General features: G+C 39.9%; 1 protein-coding gene across 4 annotated transcripts in view; it reads left to right on the top strand.

Annotated features, from left to right (window-relative positions):
- The window catches only part of MTCL1 (microtubule crosslinking factor 1), a 102737-nt gene that overhangs the window by 63881 nt on the left and 18220 nt on the right, over nt 1–20636 (top strand). For 2 of the 4 annotated variants that reach the window (XM_069004452.1, XM_069004451.1), the window contains 4 exons: nt 6066–6158; nt 8963–9193; nt 10751–10939; nt 17066–17233. In XM_069004452.1, coding sequence (XP_068860553.1) covers nt 6066–6158; nt 8963–9193; nt 10751–10939; nt 17066–17233 — 681 coding nt within the window. The remainder of the gene's footprint in view (nt 1–6065; nt 6159–8962; nt 9194–10750; nt 10940–17065; nt 17234–20636) is intronic. The other 2 variants (XM_069004455.1, XM_069004453.1) reach the window with 1 other exon arrangement.

Genomic DNA, 20636 nt, shown 5'->3' with positions numbered 1-20636 from the left:
GCCTGACAAGGAACAAACCAGTAATTATAATCAAAGGTAGAGAATAACCAGTTTAGGACCTGATGTGCTCAAAATATGAGCAAGGTTGGGGCCCAAAGAGTCTCACTTGAGAAAATGTGAAAGACTAAGGTGTTTTTTCAGTCACAATTACTTAAGTGACAAAAAGTATTACAGTGCTTTATGCTAAAACTTTTCAGTGGGTCGGTAGCCTGTGGAAGTCTTAAAATCTGTAGTAGTCAAACCTAAATGAAGCAGATTTATCAAAATAATTTTGGAAGGTGTCATTTTTAATTTCATTCTTCATTTTAGTTTCATTATTCAATTTAATTATTTTAATTTAATTTTTTAAATTTCATACACTCCACTCGCAAAAACTGCTATTTTTTTTTTTGTTCCAGATGAATGAGCAGGAAAAAATACTATTCAAATACCAAAGGGGTCTTTTTATTACCACAGAAATTTCAAATGGATACTCAAACCTTTTAATGCCCACAGTGGGTATGACTACATGAGTCTTTATCTGCTTTGACATAAGGAGGGAAAATGTACATACTGGCCACTGGATAACATTGATTGATGATCTTCTTACTGTGTGTGGACATTCAGCATGAAAACAGCACATTTCATTTTGCTGAGGAAAATGTTTTCTTTTTATTCAAGCAAGCCCATTTATCTTTTTTTTTTTTCCAAGCTGAATTTTAAATTAAAATTTTCACAAGCAATGCCGAACAGCTTCCATATAGCAATTTCTTCTATTTTTAAAAATGAGCACTGTGGGAGCCTAATGGTTTGATTAAATACAATAAATGCAGACAGACATGTGCTTGAAACTACCCTGTAGCCTAACTGTAAACATCTGCCGTTGTTTGGGGTTTGCACTGCAGTTGTTAGTGCAACAGTATTATTAGAATGCATTTGCGTGTTAAGGAGGTGGGTTAGAGCCCCAGTCCAAGGGAAATTATATCTTGAAATTGCCTTAAGAGCAGGGCTTTGTTTTCTTGCTGAAACAAGCCTTTCAGCTGCTGTTGTGGGAGGCTGGAGCCCATTGGAGTGGATGTTCGATCCATTATTCATGATTTTAGCAGAGCTCTGTTATGGTGGGAGGGGGAGATCATTCTTTAGTATCCAAGGAAAAAGCAGGTGAACTAGTAAGAATTGCCATGACTAAAAGAAACAGGAGAACTGAAAAAGGTAACATGGAGCAAACATCCTATGGCAACAAATGGAAAGCAGTGGGAAAATTGTAAATAATTTTTCATCTGGTGAATTTTACCAGTGAAATATCCATAAACAAAAGGCAGTTTCCTTAAGCGGTCTCCTCCTGTTTATTCAGAAGACATTCTGAAGAAGAAAAATGTCACTCTTTCAAATGACCAGATACGGCTTGTATTTGATATTCAATGCTTTAATTTGGAGCTGTATCTCCTAGTTCTCTTCCTTCAGGGGATATCAGTTCTGCCTTTACCTGAACAAGTATATATCAAAGGCAAAAGCACTTGGCATTTCAGATTTTGATTATTTTAATACATGGCTTTTAAAGACTTGCACATTTGGTTCTGTGCAGAAAAATACCATAAAATCTCTGAAACTCATAGGTTGTGGAAAAAGAACCACTGAAAGGAACTCATGTAAAAGGGGTGTATTGTCACCAGAGATTTAAAATAAAAGCAAATAGTCTGGAGAAGGTGAGAGCATGTCTTAAACAACAAGTTTTCCACAAGGTCTAGTAATAAAATAGGAATAGCACACACTGAAGAATAATTTCTTCTAAGCCATTCTTAATATGTTTACCCATTTTCCTTACTTACTCTGATATGAAATGTATAACTCTAAGTTAATTACTGGGTTAAGCGTGGACCAACCAGATGCAGTGATGTGCAAGTTAGGTAAGTCAATTTACTACCTGCTTTGAATGAAAACGTCTGTATGGATCCATTTTGGACATATGAGGAGAATTTTGATCTGCATTTTGAATGTTCTATTTTTTAACTGGTGCTGTTTCTGTGCAATTTTCATAATTCCATGTGAGAGCTTTTCAGCTGTATGGTTTTTGCAGCAGGTCCCAGTCATGTGCTGAAAATTTGCACACCCATTTCTCTGGTTAAAGATTTTGTTTTCCCAGAAAGGAAACAGTGAATGGCTTACACATTGTGACTTTTTTTCTTCTGGTAAAAAAAGCAAACAAAACAACAACAAGTAAGGACCACATAGAAAGTTGTATGTCTTATATTCACTATTCCTCCAATGCAAAGCTGTGGGAAGAAGAAAGATAAACTGATGCTGTGATTATTCCTTCCCACCAAGATTAGGGGAAGCAAGAATAATTTACTTTGATGTATTGTATTCTTGCTTGCTATGTAAGATTCTGTAGAGGTTGACAATATAATGGCTTAAAAGACCCTTTATGATGTAAATCGGGATATCTGAGTCCTAACTGAACTTGGTGAGGCTTTGTATACTATCCATACAATGAGATGGATTTTTAAAGACTTGGAGCAAAGTGTTCTGTGTTTTCCCAAACTCAGGGACTTTTCATATGAGCATAGACAAATAACCACACAGCTGCCTATTCTACACCAGCAAATGGAATATATGTCATCTATTTTTAAGGGGTGAGAAGAAGAGTACATCTTCAGAAGCAGCCTCTGCGAATTCAGTTAGATGTGAATTGCATGTAAAAAATATTGCAAAAGGCACTTGAACTTTCTTTCTGATTGTTGCATGCAACGGTCAGCTGTCAAAGTGTGAAAAAGTAGCAATTTTTAAACTATGTGTTCAAATGTAAGATCCAAATATCAAAGCATTATAATGTAGCTTTAGAGGAGGAGCATAAAATATTCATCTTTTGACTTCCTTGGAATTGCATACAAATGCTGGAGAGCATCATTCTACCCTGGCTCCTCAGGCCTTATTTTGTTTGATCATTTCTGGGGAAAAAAAAAAAAGCTTAAAAGAAAGATTCCATGAAATTTCATGTTCACGGTTGTTGCATATAAATTGATTAAGTGTGCAGGCGAATTGAGATTGTAATTAGCTACGGTAAAATGGAGAAAACAGACAAATAAAACCCAGCCATACCTTGTCTTGGATGGCAATCGTGTAAATACAAGTCATGGCAGAAATGTGGGATTGTGTGAGCTGGGAAGTAACCTGAAAAGCTGTGAACACTGAGAGGGGAGGAAAGGGGTCAGTACAGTGAGGGAGCGGTGGTGAAGTCCCCAGGCATGGATGACTTTTCTCTGCACGTCCTCTTGAGGTAAAGACACCAGCATGGATTAGCTTGTTCTGGAGTGATAACAGGTGAGATAAAAGGACTGGGCAGAAGGATTTGGCAGTGCCTGTCTGAGGGCACAGGAGTGGAGGTGCATCTGGTAATGCAATAACTGGGGTACATGGGAAACCATTAGTCGGTGTTGAGCTGTGGATGAGTGCAGCTGTTTCTGTGGTGCTGTGGTAGAGTAGCACTAGCTCGTAGTTCCCATGGTATTGTGTTTGTATGTCTGGTTGTAGTGAGTTTGTGTCTGTTCTGTGGTGTCAGTACATTGTGGGGTGGCTGTTGTATTCGGGGTGTTTTCCATTTGTGTAGCGTTCCTTAATGAGAACAAAGGAAACAAAGAACGGAATATAACAGGTTATCAACTCTTGTGTCCATTTTGTAGTAGTGTTGCTTTACAGAACAAAACAAAACCACAGTTGTGCCACAGACTATACCCTGCTGATTGTATGATAGGGGACTGATTTCCACATATAACCATACAGACATCCATCAGTGCAGTACCAGGTACCTGAACTGCATACACAAATATTACATGATACATTTCTAAATATTATTCATTCACTATTCTAATAGATTGTTTAGCAGCAATCTATTAGGCACTTAGGCAGCCTTACCTCCCATTATTTGAAGAGTGCAGATATCCCAGTGCATCTGGTAGAAATGGCATTGTATTTAATTATAGACTATGAAGAGTTCTCAGGTTGCATTGGAAGGAAAAAGGTGTGCAGCTCTGCATTCATGCACTAGCTGCTTTTCAACTTTAATTACAAAAATGTATTGTCCTTAAAGAGGCAAAGCAGTTGTGACGTGATTTTGACTCAGTGTGTCCTTGATACTGCATGTGCCTTTATGATACATTTAATTTCTTTCCAGTAATTTCAACAGTTACCACATAATCCTAGCACCCAAGTTCCCTGAAACTTGGCTTTGCATGGCCTACATATTTACTAAAAATTTGGATGAGTTAATAATTTTGAATTCATAGAGGGAAGGAACAGACTTTTTTTAAAAATTATGCATTAATTAACTGATACATTGTTTTTTATTTGCCATCTTCGTAAAGAAGCCTGATCAGAATAAAGTAATGCAGAAAGTCCCGATGAAAGTAATTTGTCCTTTATTGCATGAGAGAATTAAGTTAACAATTTACAAATGCTTGTGCAAAACTGACAAATCCCGTCACAAGAAGTTCTTTTCAAATTACTTGTGAGACCAAATTTTGACCTTTTGCACTACAAAATGTCTGCAGACACATTACAGAGACAGATGAAATTGATAAGGCAGATAATGTTCTCTTAGTCACTTTATGTGTACCTTTCAGAGGGGTGGAAGTGTCTTTTCCTCAGGTACAAAACAGACATGCCCAAGTCAATAAATGACTCAAGTAAAGAAGGAACTGATAGGGCCCAGAAAGTATATGTAGGTCCTCTTCTGGTTTTCAGCAGAGTATGGTCCTGCAGGTGGTTTTTGGGATACTTCCATTTGCCTTATCTCATTTTTCCCTAGAAGAGCAGTGAGGAGTGTCTGTTCCAGTGAGAAATACACTGTGAATAACCAAAATGTTCCAACAAGGGCTGTGTGGCCTGAACAGCAGCAGCTACTGGCTTTGCTCTTGGGAAGTGGGAGGAGTGCCTGGGGAGGGGGCGGGTGCCGGGGCCGATGATGGAGGGAAATGGCAACGCAGCCCAGGAGAGCAGTCCCACGACCTTCCTTATGTCCTTGCAGCTGCTGAGGTTGGAGCATGCAAGACATGGGCCAGCTGAGAATTTGGAATTACGCTTTGAAGCCTGAAGCAATCCCATCTTTAAAAACATCTTTGCTCTGGGAAGTAGGAGTTTGGTGCTGTAATGTTTTCTGTGGTCACACATGTGAAGAGGATGGCACCCAGCCAAGCATCACTTTTGTACAGACAAGTCAGTTTTAGCACCAATGTGAGAGACACAAAGTGAAGGGCACAGAAAGTTCTGATCAGAAGTATAAATGCCACAAGATTAATTAACGTAGTATAAATAATGAGATCTGACTCTGCCTTCTTGGGTCTTTATTTTTGAGTTAAGTAACTTTCAGGAGTGAAGTTGATGGGATGCCAAACTTAATGAGAACATGAAATTGAAGGTATTAAGATTAAAACACTATTGGACCTGAAAGGGGGGATACCTAATTATTTTGGTCAGATATCAGGCTCACACAGCTTATCACTGTGACATTTTTGTAGTAATTATTTTGAGTAGAAATCACAGCATGGAGTTGACTTGTGCAAAGAGCTGTCTTGTATCTGAAGAAAGGGACCTTAGGTATACTTAGCTGGTTAACTAAATGCTATCCCATTAACTGCCCAATCAAAACTGTTGCAAATGAGTAAGTAATTAGGTACAATATACATGCATTAGATTAATCTTGTGCAGAGATGTTAAAATTTTACAGCTTGTATTATGATGAAGAAATGTTCCACAAAATATGTAATCCTGCAAACAGGAGTTTTAGCTATTCGAGTGCAAACCCAGAGCAGAGGCCTGAAGAGAATATCCAATATGTAACATCAGCATCCCAGCTTTAGTTTCCAGAAGCCACACAGGAAATTCCCACACAGATTTAGGGCATTGCTATTTATTTGCACACTGTGCTTTGGTTTTAACTATTGATAACCGTGAGTTGTGCAGATGTCTGTCCTGCGGTTCTTTTCTTTTCCTTTTTTCCTTTCTTTTACACCCTGGAGACACATTTTCTGCTAAACCTATCCCTTTGTCCTGCTGATCAGCTCAGGGATTCCCATGTTTTACCTGTACAGAATGTATCGATACAGGAGCTTCAGGCTCAGCTTGAGCAGGAGACAAGACTTCACCGAGAGGAACAAGAAAAGTTTACAGAAAGGATCATCCAGGTAAATACAAAACCCACGTGCTGGGAGAGACGCATGACCTTCATGTGTGACGTGAGCCTTGTTTGTCCGGACTGTGGGAACTTGTGTCCTGATGCCTGTGCCTGTCTGATCTTGTCTGAGTAAATGAAGAATCTGGAATCTGGGGAAATCTCAACTCAACCTCTTTTGCCACTGCAAATCTGGCTTCTCTGCTTGGTGGAGTGTTTTGTCCTCCCCTCTGCAGGGGAAATTGTGGTAGAGACATGAAATACTTCATGGAGAATTCTGTCACCCTTCAGCTCTCCGTGAGCTGGAGAAGGGTGCATTTGATCCCTGGGAGCTCAGTTCGTCTCCATACCTTATTCTGACTTCTCCTAGCCCAAAGAAAATCCAGCACTTCTCTGAAGTTAGAGGAGTTGTTATGCACACATAGCTGAGAAACAAATCAGGACATTCTTGTATTTCTCAGTATTCAATGCTTCCAATCTTCTTATTAATAACTGGTGAATAAACCATGTTTTTTTACATGAGCTCCCCCTGCTCTTTTGAAGGCTGGAACAGATTAGTCAATCGTTCTGTGATCTCTAGCTCCTAGAGCAAAAAAAATCTGTTGCTAATTTCTGCAGGCTGTTTGGCTCTTAACTGAAGTTTTCTTTTTAAATTTACTTTATAGACTAAATTCAGCATAATTGTTGCATACTGAAAAGAATTTTTCCTTGTGCCAACTAATCTCTTTATGCCCAAGTGGTATCTCTCCATTTTTTCATAACTAACTTTAATTTTCAGTTGATCTCCACAGGAGCTTTCCACTGGAGCTTTTGAAGGCAACAAGTCAATTGATTTCCTTCCTAGTTGCCTTGGCTGTGAAAGCTTTTTGGAAGCTATGCCTGCCTCTTAAAGTTCTTTTCTTTTGCAATTGCTATCCATTGAAAAAGCATAATACTCTACCTCCACTAGGGTCTTCTGCAAGAATTCATGACCGCAGGGACTTGAAATATAACAGCTTGTAAAAACAATGAAAAATGCACCAAAATCAAAGCTAGCTGTTCATGTTGACAGCCAGCAGAAATAGAAGAATAAAGGCATTTTCTGGATTCTTCATTTTTTTTCCAGATTATGCCCATCCTGTTGATAATGTACCTTTTTTTATGAGCTTCCAGGATTGCTGGTGAAAATTCCTCAGATTTTTGCTGTATTTAACCATAACTTCATCTGGTGGAAGAACCATCATCAAATCTACTTATTTCTTCCTGTAAAAATTAAATTTAAAATCAGCCTTTCTTTTATTATTTCACTTTTAGGAATGTTTAATGACATCAAATTAATGCACACTTGCAGTGTACAATCTCCATGAGTGTTATTCGGAGCTGTGTGTATGTGTTTTGGGCCATTATGACTAATTTTGTTCCAGACTACTTTTAAGCTTCATTTTAAACACCTTTAAACTAGCAACTATTGTAAATAACTTCAATTTAATTGTGAACTTCTTAAGACATAGTAGCATAGATGGTAAAAATTTACATTATGCCAGAGCACATCATTTAGATGGCAGGCAAGTCCTTGGTAAATTGTCTAGTATGGACTGGTAGCCTGTTTCAGAAGCATCTGAATGCTGCCCTGAAAATCAAACACATATTTCTTAGCAGTATTTATTGCTAGGTAGTCCTAGTCCCTGAAATATTCTTTATTCTTATGTGAACATTGTTTGTTGCAGGGTGCATTCCAATGGTTTGGATTGTTGTGGTCATTAGTGTACTGTGGCTTTCACAGATTTCATCTATGGAGCTGGTCAGGAAAAAGGGAGGCTGTTGTTCTGCAGAATGGAAAACAGAAACTGGCACCTGTAAACAGTGACTCTACTCATTTTCCATCTGCATTTTCTTCATTAATGAAGAAGTCACCGCTTGTTTGAAGTGGAAACACTTTCCCATCCATGCACAATATGAGATGTTGTACAACTAACTTGTACAAGTGTTTTTGGGTTCAGATCATGCCACGGTTTGATTTTTATATATTGAGGGAGAGGTCATGTTTAAAGAATGATGTTTCAGGTGGCCTTGCATTGAAACAGGTGTAATTATACATGTCCTCTAAAGAATGAGCTCTTCTTGGTGTTTTTAGTACTAAGGCTGAGACATGTCGAATGCTGACTTGCAATCTGCTCCAGTCTCTTCAGTTCCTGCTTGTGTCCCAGGTAGTCATGCCAGAATGAGAGACTGTTTAGTGTGGTATCATTCAGATGCCTTCAGGTATGAACTGTGAGAAGTGAGGGACCAGTTGTTGTATCTGAAGTACTAGAGGTGGTTTCTTCAGAAGTGTTGCCCTTCTAGAGGCAGAGGGAGACGTAGCCACTGTGGAAGGGTTGAGTCTGTGGCTGTGGAGAGAAGTTTCAAGGAAAATATTTCAGGTTGTCTAAAGGGCAGCTGTGATCCCACTTTGGATGAATGGCTGCAAATGCATTTAGTGTGTGTGATATGTGCAACAGTGTGGGCTGGTGGCTGTGCTGGGAACCTACTGCAAAGATACAATCAAGAGGGGGAGGAAAATATGAATACTATAAAATGTTCAACCAGCATCAGAGCTGTTGTACATCTTTGAAGTAAATATCCACTACCACGGCAGGTTACATTCATATGGTTATCTAAGCAAAACTTATCATCTGCTATCCTCTAATTTCCTTATTGAGCTTATTGAGCCAAACTCAATAGCTACTCACTACTGGTGAAAATTAGAGATTTCAGTTTGTCTCACCCAATGAAGTACAAGTCCTGGAGACTGCCCCAGGACACCACCCCACTGACATGTTGCCTGTTATTCCATTAAAGCTGGAGGAGGAGCATATGCAGACCCTGCGGAGGAAAGACTTGGAAGTGCAGAGCTTGACTTTGCAGAATAAGCTGGAAGAGAAGACCTGGAGTCAGGAGAAAAATCTGCTGCAGCAAGAACTCAGGCATTTCAAGCAGGACACCTTTCTCCTGTATGTCAAACTGAAGTGGCTGCTGAAACACTGGCGGCAAGGCAAGCGAATGGAGGATGAAGGGGAGGACACATTAGAGGTAAGTGTCCCACCTTAATAACCCAGATGAGGGCTGGGATGTCCCTTCTTTAAGTGTAGACTTGAAATATGAGGTGGCATCAGCAGCTTTAAAATTGTACATATGTTGAAAGGGGATTCAAATTAAACTTGAAAGCTTAAGTTGGCTTATGCTGAAGTATATTCTGCATGATATGTTACAGATCACCCATCTTTAGATGGAAACCTCTAACTAGTACAAACAGCTGGTCCTGAAAAACTCTCTCGTAGCAAATGCAAAATTAATTAGGTCTCAGAGATATGACTCCTGAGTAATTTTTTGAAAGCAAAAAAGCACATTAGCAAGGTGAGGAAGTCAAATCTGTTTAGATGGATTGAGAGCTGTTGTTTTTCTCATCCTGTGCACAGTGTGTTCCTTACAAAGCCTTCAGCAATACTGACGGAGGGAAGCTCTGTTTCTATGCTCACAGGAGAATTACACAGCTTCTTGTGGGAACTCACAGTGAATCATCCTTTTTTGTTCCCCCTCTCCATACACGCGTCTATCGCCGTCAGCAGCAGTACACCAGTCGTCATCACGGTGCTTTTCCAAGTAGAGGCTAAATCAAGATCAGGAATTTCAGAAGAACATGACAACCTGGAATCCCCAAGCTGACACATCTCAGCAGGGGTGTGGTTGCCAGCCAACACTCACTGTGAAGGAAGTGTTGAGTTGCACACCCAGAACTACCATTTGCTTCTTAGCTAAAGAAAAAAAATAAAGTGTTTTCCCATTCTGATATTTTATACTAAATTCTTGAGAACAATAAATTTGTTTTGCAGGTTCATGCAATTCTGAAGTCATGTGGTAAGCAACAAAGTAATTTTTCTCAGTATTGCTGATGCTTTTGTGCCTAGTGTTTTTCAAGGTTTGCTGCATCTGGCAGTACAAGTAACCTTTCAGGTCTGGTCAGAGTATGCTTAAGTTGAATAATGTTTTGTATTCTTAGATAAAGGGTGGATGAACGTCTTTACTTTCATCTGCTGTGGTAATATTAGTCAGAAACAAGAGATGAGTAACAATTTAGAAATCATTTTCTTCTACTTTACTTCAGCAGCATTAATTTGCTTCTGTGTAAACTAGCTCATCTTCTAATACCAGAAAGCTTTCATTTCTTGACTGTTCAGGATTTTTGACTGGTTAATTTATAATCCACCCAGCTCTAGTCATTATTGGAGTCACGTTTTGCTCATGCTTTGCAGAAAATAAAGTGATAGATTTGGATACTTCCTAATCTCCATTACTTCATCACACAATACACCAGTGTCTTAGTTTTTGATTAATGTGTGATGGATTATATCCATCATATGACATTACACCCATCTCAGCTGCATAGATCCCCTGTGTTACAGGCCTGTAGAGTGTTGTGTTCACATGTGCAATATGTCATATACCACCCAAAGATCAGTTCTGTAGGTTGAGTTGAAGTCAATATATGCCACCATGGAGACGCAGTCCCTTCCCCTTGGTCCTTCCGTAGATTTCTGGCCCCAGAGGTAAATGGCAAAAGCGTGTTCTGTGTTCCCTCTTGCATTTTAGATCGAGCACCCTGAGGCCCTCCCAGACTTGGGCATTCAGTCTGAGCAAAAGGCAAATGATACAGAGAGAGAGGAGGAGGAAGAGGATGTTGTGTTTGCACTGACAGATTTCTCCCAGCGTCCCACCATGGAGAGCACTGATCATGGACCACAGCTGCAGACTGCAGAATTACTGCAGCAGCAGAAGCAGGTACTACACCATTTATATATCTTGCCCTGGGAATGGAAACTCTGGATTTTTTTGAGAGAGTTCTGTGCTGCTGTGTTAAATCACCTAGAATCATATTTGTGTAAATACTTCTAGCTACACAGCAATTACAGTGGATTTCATCCATTATACTTAAATTTAATCATGAGCCACGTGATTACTGTTCTTCTGTTGACAGATGCTATCAGTGAAAAATCCTATTTCCTCTTGTGGCTGTTTGCCCAGAAACATCTATCAGAATGTGATGGTTTGCAGAATTTACATGCTCCTCTTGTCTGAGCACACCTATTGTACTCTGCTGTCAAGTTTTAGCAAGAACATGTGATTTTATTTTCCTTAAATAATTTAAGAAAGTAGCACATGTATTTAATGTTTCCCTTAGAGATGATGGGAAAACAATGTAAAAGTTCCTTCCTGTCACTGGCTTGTTTTTAAAAGCCCAAAATCAAATCATGCCAATTTTTCACTGGCATATCCTGTGCCCTGACTGTGTGTCAGAGCACTGCCATATATCCTAGCTTTTTCCTTTTTACATTTAATAAGCTAACCATCCTAACAATACAAATAAAAAACATTCAATGGAGACAGATTTCTTATATTTTTAAAATGGAAACTCTTCATATGAGAGCATCCTGTTACATGGATTTATTTGCAATCATATATAGAATGGAGCTAGAATTCTATGTGAAAAACAAATTCAAGGAAAAAAAAGTCTTCAGTCTGTATGCCTGATGTTCCTTCTGTATCCAGGCCCTTGACTTGGGAGCCTGCTCCACAGTGACAGCTCTCAGGCAAATATGTACTCCCTATGATCACAGCAGTTGGCTGGAGTCACTGCAGGGCCTGGGGATTGTGTGTCTCTTTGCATCTGAGTTCTTCACCTTGAATTCCCCTGACTCTCATGATTGTGGACAACCTGTTTGCTTACTGCCTATGTGTTGCAGCAGGTAACAGAAGTCTGTATCCCATAAAAAGGATATTCTCTTACTATTATTTTCTGTGAAGTGTGCTACCAAGTTAGTATTCATTTGATCAATTTGGCATTTGGAAAGGTTCTATCTTGCTGGTCAACCAGACCCAGCCCTGTCTTCCTCTCAGCAAGCTCTTTTCTGGTAAAGGCTGTAGAAGGCCATGGCAGAGATGTTCTTGAACACGTCTAACTGCATTCCATCTGTAGACTGATTTATTCTAGAATTAGTAAAATAAATATATACCAAAATGCTGTTACTGTACAAACTCTGTCATGTACTAACTTTCCATACAGATCTCTTAAAATAACCAAGAACGTTCAAATGAATGATGTACTGTTTGAAATAATCATTGCTTAGGCATTGTTCTCAATTAAGGTGGCAGAAATTGGCAACAAATTGCTTATAATTCATTTTTATATACATCACAGAAGTTCCAGCTAATCTTGCTTAAAAAAATGATCTGTAGGAACTGACAACATCTTGATACCCCTCATGGTAATGAATAGTAGATGATATCCAAATGAACTTGTCAAGATAAAAAAGATTCCTTGCTTTCCAACCAGGAAAAACTGTTATTTCAACACAGCAAGAATGAATGGGTTTGCTAAATATTCCTCATTTTAAGCACTATTATTTGTTTTGCCTACGCTTGCTAGGGCATCTTCTCACAAGCACTGATGTGCTGAAAAACACACTGAGTTTTGAGGGATTTTCTGCAGGTTCCTTAAGCCCACAGCTGGAAAAAAACACTGTTTATACAGGCAATTTGGAGTGACTAGTGGAGGTGGAAGTCTCCAAGGTTTGCACCTGCCCAGGAGAACCCTAAGTTTCTGCATCTGCCTGACAAGCTCCAAGATGAAATGCATCAGCACTTATTTCACATGAGGAATGAAATATTTAGTTAGTCTAGGAGTGGCTGAGATAACTAGGTCAGAAAAAATAAAGGGCTTATGGCAACCTGAGGTTACCCATATTTATTTTTAACATTTAATGTTAATATTTGATGGCTTGTATTTTCAGCCTGCATGCTTGCTGCAGACTGTTTTACCCTGCCTGGAAAGTGGAATTGTTTTGAGAAAAAATTATAAACCCAGAGGCCTTAATTTCAACACACAACTTTTAATTTTATATTACTGTGATTTGAGATACTCAGCTTGGTGGAAAGTATACTAATCCGGCTTGTCTGGGATTTTTATGTGGCCAGTGTGTGGAGGGATATAGGCATGGCAGAGCAGAAAGGGGAGAAAAAAGGTTAGTTGATGAGAGGCAGAGTACATGGGAGCTCTGAGAGGGGTCAACTCATCTTTCCCTGCATGGCATTGTCCCTTGGCTGGTAGCTGGGGGACACAGCAGAAAGAGTCAGGCAAGGTTAAGAGCCAGGATGGAAGTTTGATCATGGGCAGGAGACAAACAGGTAAGTTGGACTGGGAGCACAGCAGAGGACAGCTTGCTGAAAGGCAGTGTTTCTATGTGTATGGCAAGAGATCAGGGAGAACAAGCCTGTGGATAAAGGAAGAGCTTTGTTTCAGTTGAGTATAAAGGGTGAGATGCCTGCTAGATGTTGTAAGATAAGTAAGGAGAAAAGAATGTACACATCTGTGGTCCGGTGGAAAACGCATCAAAAACAATACAGTAGTGTTGTTGCTGGGAGAGGTGTAAAGAAAATCCCCAATTTGATGTCTTTTCGCTCATACAAGGTTTGTTTTCAAAGCTTAGCTAAGAGAAAAGCCCAAAGGAATAGTCATTAAGCCCTAAATATACTAAAATGAGTTGCACCAAGATCCAGCTTATCTTTTGCCTAGATCTGTGATTAGACAGAAAAAATACGCAGGTTCTCATTTGCTGTTTAGGCTCCTGACCTTGTGTTCTTAACTGACTGCTCTACTAAACTGCTTCTAATACCAGGCTGTGGCTAAAGTCTTCAGTGAAATTCTCAAGTGAAAAATTAATTGTGATTAAAGCAGAACCAAACTGCAAACAACTGCTCCCGTCCAAAATTTTTCTTGAGCTGGATGCTCCCATTTCTGTGGTTGACTCAACTTAGTAAATGCTCCAATGTCCTGGAATTCAACTGGAGTTTGCTACATAAAGGTTCTGCTCATTATCAGCTGTTTTTTCTATGAATCCAGATCTGTGGATACAAGGCTTTAAACTTTTGTAAAGCCTTTGTAATTATTTTGTCTTGGATCAGTTGTGAATCAGTGAGATTCCTCTAAGCTTTAAATTTTAGAAACAGCTAAGGTGCTAAAGAGCCATCTCCTTGCATGGGAGACTGTCCAGAGAATCACAGCCGTGCCAAATTTCTGCTGTGCAACATGCCTGAAAGGAAGGGGAAGACTATAACAGTACTCATTTTGTATTTACAGGACTTAGTCTTATGAAGATGCTGTTCAGCAGTTTTGCCAACAAAATCTAAAGCATGTCTAGATGTAAATATTGTATTTCAGAGCACATTCTCTCAAAAGTACTTTCTCTGTTCCCCAAAACCACTCCAGTTTGGCAAAACAGAAAAAAATAATTTCACAGACTTTTCCAACTTCAGACTGTAAATACGAAGTCATGCAGAAGAGACTTCTCCGCGTGAGTTCAAAGTATGTAACCAAAATTGGATCTATATTGGCAAGGTAATTAAAATCCCAGCAAGCCGAGGGCAGCTGGGGTACTTGTCTCATAACAGTGACATTGATGTAATGCCTCTAGAAATAAGAAATGCCCTCATCCCAGCAGGCTACAAACCTGCAATGAGGCTCTTTTGTCTCCTTTATGTGCTAGTCCATATCTTCTTTCTTTGCAAACCAAATTTTATAGGACCCTAAAATTATCAAATGTATGCAGAGGAATGAGAGATGTAACTTGCTTTAGTGTCATTTGGTTTTATTTTTCTTCTCCCTCATTTCTCTTGTGGAACTTTTTGACTGCTTTGCCAGAGAAAGGTTTATACAGCACACCAGAAAACACAGAACATGGTTCTTGAACGAAAGCACTTCACAGACTTTTGGAGTTGAGGTTTTCAAAGAGGATGAGACCAGATTTTGATTCCTTCAGTACCCAGCAGCTTCTGTTATGACATTAATGGCAAAACTTCAAAGGAGTTCTCATTCTGATTATTACACAAGGGGCTTGAGATGTTTGGAGAATTTAGCCTTAATTAGGTAGTAGAATGAAAATGCATGGTGGAAACATAAAATCTCATTGCATATTGAATAGTAGGTGATCTTATATGCATGATGGAGACTGCTGCTGGATAGCAGGAAACTGCTAATTGGCATTAAATGTTAATGGAATTAATTCTGCTTCTGTGGGTGCGTTTCTTGTAAAACCCCATCTTGTACCCCATCACATTTCATTAGCCCAAACAGATAGGTCAGTCAATGAGCACCTGCAGTCATTTCCCTACATCTAGCATACTTTTGCTGATGCATTAAATAGCTTGGGAAAAGTAGACCACATTTGTTTTTTTAAAGAAAAAGGCACCTTGGCATGTTTGATCAGTGATTACAAAAATGGGTGAGGTGGGTTCACTGCTGCCAAAAATCTGATGAACATATGAAGTCAGCTTAGTTGTCTGCATAAAAATTTGTAAGTATTGCCACTGAAAAAAGCACATGACAATTATTTAGATTTTTGTGTACATCTGTTTACTTGTCTTCAAATAAGCCCCCATGTAGTTACTTCATGAAATACCAGATAAGAGGAAATGCGGGAAGCCTTCACTTGGGAAAACAAATGAAAAATAAAGTCAATTACACTATCATGCAAGGATGGAGACAGCTAATCTGAGTCAGGCCTTCCCAATGAAGTTAACACACTCATGAGAAGCAGGTGATTAAATGCTGATTTTGTTGAGTAAGCTCTCCCATTTCTCTGTCCATTCTGTGTCTGCTAGTCAAGAATAATTTTCATTAAAATAGTTTCTAGTCTCCATAACTTGTCATATACAATCTCTGGCTACTCCCTGGTGTTTGAGAGGCTTATTGGGAATATTTGATTTAAATTTTGGACAAATAAATAATATTATATATTTCTGTTTTCTGTTTCAATGACTCTAAAAAAAATGGTGGGAAACTTTTTCTTTTACTCATCCAGAACGAATATTTAGAAAACGTTTTTTGATATTTAACATAAAAATGACAGGTTTTGCAAGTGTCCAGAGAATCTATATAAAGTAAATGCCAAAACCAAGGGGAAAAAAAATGAGATTTGAGTAAGAATACGTGATATCAGCTCTGGGCTAGGCTTTTAATTTAGCTCCATTCTTGGCTTCTGGCTAGCAAAAGAGCTCTGACAACATTTTCAGTATGGCCATGACACTCTCAACAAGACATGGGTGGGGTTTGATCTTTGATCCCCTCTGGAAGAGGGAAAGTGGCCTCCCTGGCCTTCATGCCTTTGGTACCAAGAAGGGTGCTGCTGCAAAGATAACCTGGGTGCAACTGCCTGGCGTGGAGCAGGAATACAAAGTACAGACTACTGAAATACCTTAGCAGAGATACTCATCTCAAAACCTCACTTTATTTCCCAAAAGAATTTTATCTGATAATACAAAAGCATTGGAGATTAATCCCCTTTCTTTATATGTAGTTTACAAATATTTGGGATTCGATACTGAGCAATGACTGTATATGTGAGACAGAAACCTCAGGAACGATACTCTACCTTTGGTTTACAGTATTAAAAAAAAGTTAGTAATGATGTCCTCAGTCCAGAAAGATGCCTAGTGCCTTCTTCAGAATGACTTAAGTATCTCTGGCTTTCAGGAAGCATCAGCACTAGAGCTAATGAGAAGCAGAATTGCAGAATCGCAGAATCATAGAACCATTTAGGTTGGGAAAGACCTTTAAGATCATCAAGTCCAACCATAAACCTAACACTGCCAATTCCACCACTAAACCACATCCCAAAGTGTCACATCCACACATCTTTTAAATACCTCCAGGGATGGTGACTCAACCACTTCCACTCAACTCAGCCTGTAGACAGAGAAGGCATTGCTATTCTTGGTTTTCTCATGCAAAAGTTAGCCCAGGCACTTCCTCTCCCATGCAGAGGACACACAGTCATTTTTGCTCCTAAAAAATGAAACTGGAGATTAAAGCCAGCATCCAATGACAGCATTTTGTTTGCTTTGTTGTGGCAGGCAAGTGAAAACCGGAAGCTCCTGAACGCTCTGAAGGGTTTGCTGGATGACTTCCGCTCGGAGCTGCGGGATGAGGAGCGGGAGCGCCAGGGACTCCAGCAGCAGTATGCCCTGCACAAGGCAGCCTGGGAGGTGGAAATGACTGAACTCAAGTGTCGCCTCGAACAGGTAACCTCCCCTGGGTCCAACACCTGTAAAGAACAGCTGAGGTGCTTAATGAAACAGGAAATTTATGACAAAGAGAAAAGGGACTTTATTTATGCATTTTACCCTGGTGTCTGAAAGCCCTCACCCGAAGCCTGATCAAAGCTTTGCTGCTTGAGTTGCCTCTTGGATTTCCAGCTGTCCCAGTACAAGGGCCCATGCAGTAGGCACTTTGAGGACAAAGGAACTGAACCTCTTGCTGTATTTTCTCAGCAGAGTTGGCTGGTAATGTATCAGCTGTGGTAATGAGACGTGGGTGTCTGTATTTATCGGAGAGAAAAATGTCTTGATGTTGGCATGCTCACAATTAGTTCATCACTGTGCCTTGGCGTGTAACAACTGCAGTATTTGATGCATAGGAGAGAAAAGAGTGATTCAACAAACTGAAGTGATAGATCAATATATTAATATTAAACCAGCCATTCAAAGCTACTGGTTAGTGATGGATGGCACCCCAATGAAGAGAGAGCTCTAGCTACCTGCCATGGGATACTGTTAGAAGCATTTGTATAAAACCTGGTGCCAGGTGCTTCAGCGTCGTGTATGGCAGTTCACAGAAGATGTACTGTTTCTGAAGCAGCATGAAAATAGATCAGCAAAAAACCCACAAGAATTCATTTCCAAAGCTGATGGCATAAAAGCTCTTGTTTTACACATTGAAGAGGGGAGAGGTGGGAGAATTAGTACATTCAGATCTTGAGAAAAATCGTTGAGCTTCTCTTCAGAAAGAAAATTTAATAAAAATATTCACTGTTGTGAGGGTGGTACATTTAGAAGTATTTGCAGAGCTATAGAGGCTCACTGTGATGCACAGAGCTGAGATGTGAGCAGTGCTTTTCCTGCCCAGGTACTGTGGGCTGCTTTCTCAGAATGAAGGGGGCAGCTTCCATTTTTAGCAGAGTATTCTCCCGAAAGATTCAAATTCTTAGCTCAGCTGCTTCTTAGCGCACAAGCATTTCCAAACAATGTATCACTTGGAAAAGGAAACAAAATCAGTTCCTGTTTTGGCTGTTTCTAATATATCTTGGTGACAGATTTACCTGAAGCTCAGGATGGCAACAAAGAACCAGCAGAGAGTCTGACCATGAAACTGCTGAGCTTGCCTGCTCTGCCTTTGCATGGGCAGTAAACTTCCAGGCTGCCACTTTGGCTGGTCTTTGGCACCAGGACAGAGCAGCCACTTCTGCTCAGGAGTTTCCACCCTTCCTTCTGGGGCTTTTACCAGGCTGTTTGCTACCTCCACTGCTCCACTGGTAGTAATGTATAACACATGGTAATTACTGAGCCATAGGTGTTACTTTTTACATTTTTTCAAGCAAATGAGAGAAATGAATCTGGACAATATTTAAGACAGAAGACTTTCTTCCTTTGCCAATTCCCCACAACATTTCTGTTTCACAGTAAAAACAGGTCCCAAATGCAGTAGAAAAAAAGATAGCACAACTTTAACCAAATAATAGCCAAGTCTTGTCAGGTTCATTTGTGTAGAAGGAGCCCTCATGATGCCATTTTGTTGTGTTGATGGGTGGTGATGAAGTTACCTCCCACCCTAAGTTTCTGCCAGCATCCTGACGGGCCCACAGAGGACCAAGCTCTTTCTTTTCTCCACTGCTATCTTCACTTCTGCTGTTTTCCACCTTTTTTATGAAGCAGTAGGTCAATTAACAAAAGCATTTTCCTCAAGAGAGTCAATTCCTAACTGGCAATAGTCACTGGCAATGGTTTTGCATTTTGATGCTTCAACTATCTCTTTATAGGAAAGAAAGAAAGAAAGAAAGAAAGAAAAAAGGGAAAGAAAACTCTTCTGATATAAAACCACTGCATATCAGAGGTGACAATATACTGTTGCCTTCTGCCTTGGAGCTTTAACACTGCAAAGATCATTAAAAATAAAATCTTGTCTGTCAGAAATGCATGTACATCTTATTTGGCAGAAGGATCCATAGGGATTGTTTTCAAAATAGGAAATAATGAGATTTCTCCCAAATATGAAATTGTGATAGTGCTGAGTCAATAAAGAGTCACTATAATTTTCAGCCTCCAACTCATCAAGTGGAAAATCCTGGTGTTCTGGAACCTGTAAACTGAGAAAAATTTGGAAGAAGGCGGGAGTTAATGTTAGGGGCCAAACCCTGTGTATACTTTGAGAACTTGCATTAAGAACATGGGACCCATTAAGGATATGGGAGTCCCTTACTAGGGCTCTGATCAATAGTCCAGCTTCATGATGCCTGGGGGGAATAGAATATAATATAATATGTGGTGCACAGGTGTGATAAAGATGATGGCATGTTAACTTTGTTAAAATATAATGCTGCTCTCTGAGAATTTATTTTTTTGGTTGGTTGTTTCGTCATTTGAAAGAAAACAACTGGACTCTGGAAATTAGAGGTAGAAGATGCAGGTGTTTTAAGATTTCTTTGTCACTGCAAGTGGCAGTAAGAGGATGTTCTCTGCAGCTCAGTACAATTTAAGTAACTCAAGCAATAATCTCTCAGTCAATTGTTTGGAGAGGCTGTTCCAGAGACTAGTAAGCATCACTCCTGAATCCAGTCTGAACTTCTCTTTGCTCAGAAAGTTTCAGCCTTATTTTCCACATAGGGCAATGTGAATGTGTTGTCCTTCTCTCTTGCTAGAGGAATATGTTTCCCAGCCGACCTGCTGCCTCTCATTTTTGAGGACAACATTAGCTCCAGAGGCGGAAATGAGTTTTCACTGCTTTTCACTCCATTTCACCTGCAGAGCTAGGGGATGGAGATGTATCCCATTCTGAGTCACTCGCACATCTACTGAGCTGTCAACAGAAGGTCTGGTTCCAAGGACAAATTCTTCACTTGCTTGAATTTACACAAAACAATTGACACTTTTTCCCTCTGACAACGGTCCAGCACTGGCCCAGCTTGACCAGAGAGGTTGTGCAATCTCTGCACTTGGAGGTTTTTCAGGATCCATCTGAACAAAGTCCTGCACAACCCATTCTGACCTCAGAGCGTACCATGGTGGAAGCAGAAGGTTGGACTAGAGACTCCTGACACCCCATCGAGCCTATGTTTTCCTATGAATCTATTACCTTGGGCCAGCTCTTCTGATCTGATTGAGCTGACCCTTGATGATGAAATTGAAGAAGGGAGGGAAGGTGGCATCAGATAACTGCCCTTGAAATCAGCTCAGACTCCAGAACCTCAGAGGTGGGGGGATGATCTTGGTACATCTGCTGCTGCTGCTGCTAACACCTTCTCTTGAGGGAGGGTCACACTGCTGAGGGTTGTTGTGGGAAAAGTCTCTTCAGAAGATGAATTCACTCTCCCTAGGTTTCAGGTGCACTGAGTGAGAGCACAAAAGCAGAGTAGTAGCTGAGGACATTGTC

The sequence above is a fragment of the Aphelocoma coerulescens genome, chromosome 2 (genome assembly GCF_041296385.1).
Source record: "Aphelocoma coerulescens isolate FSJ_1873_10779 chromosome 2, UR_Acoe_1.0, whole genome shotgun sequence".
Taxonomy (NCBI): Eukaryota; Metazoa; Chordata; class Aves; order Passeriformes; family Corvidae; genus Aphelocoma; species Aphelocoma coerulescens.
Note: the sequence above shows the minus strand (reverse complement) of the source record. Positions and strands in the feature narration are given on the sequence as shown.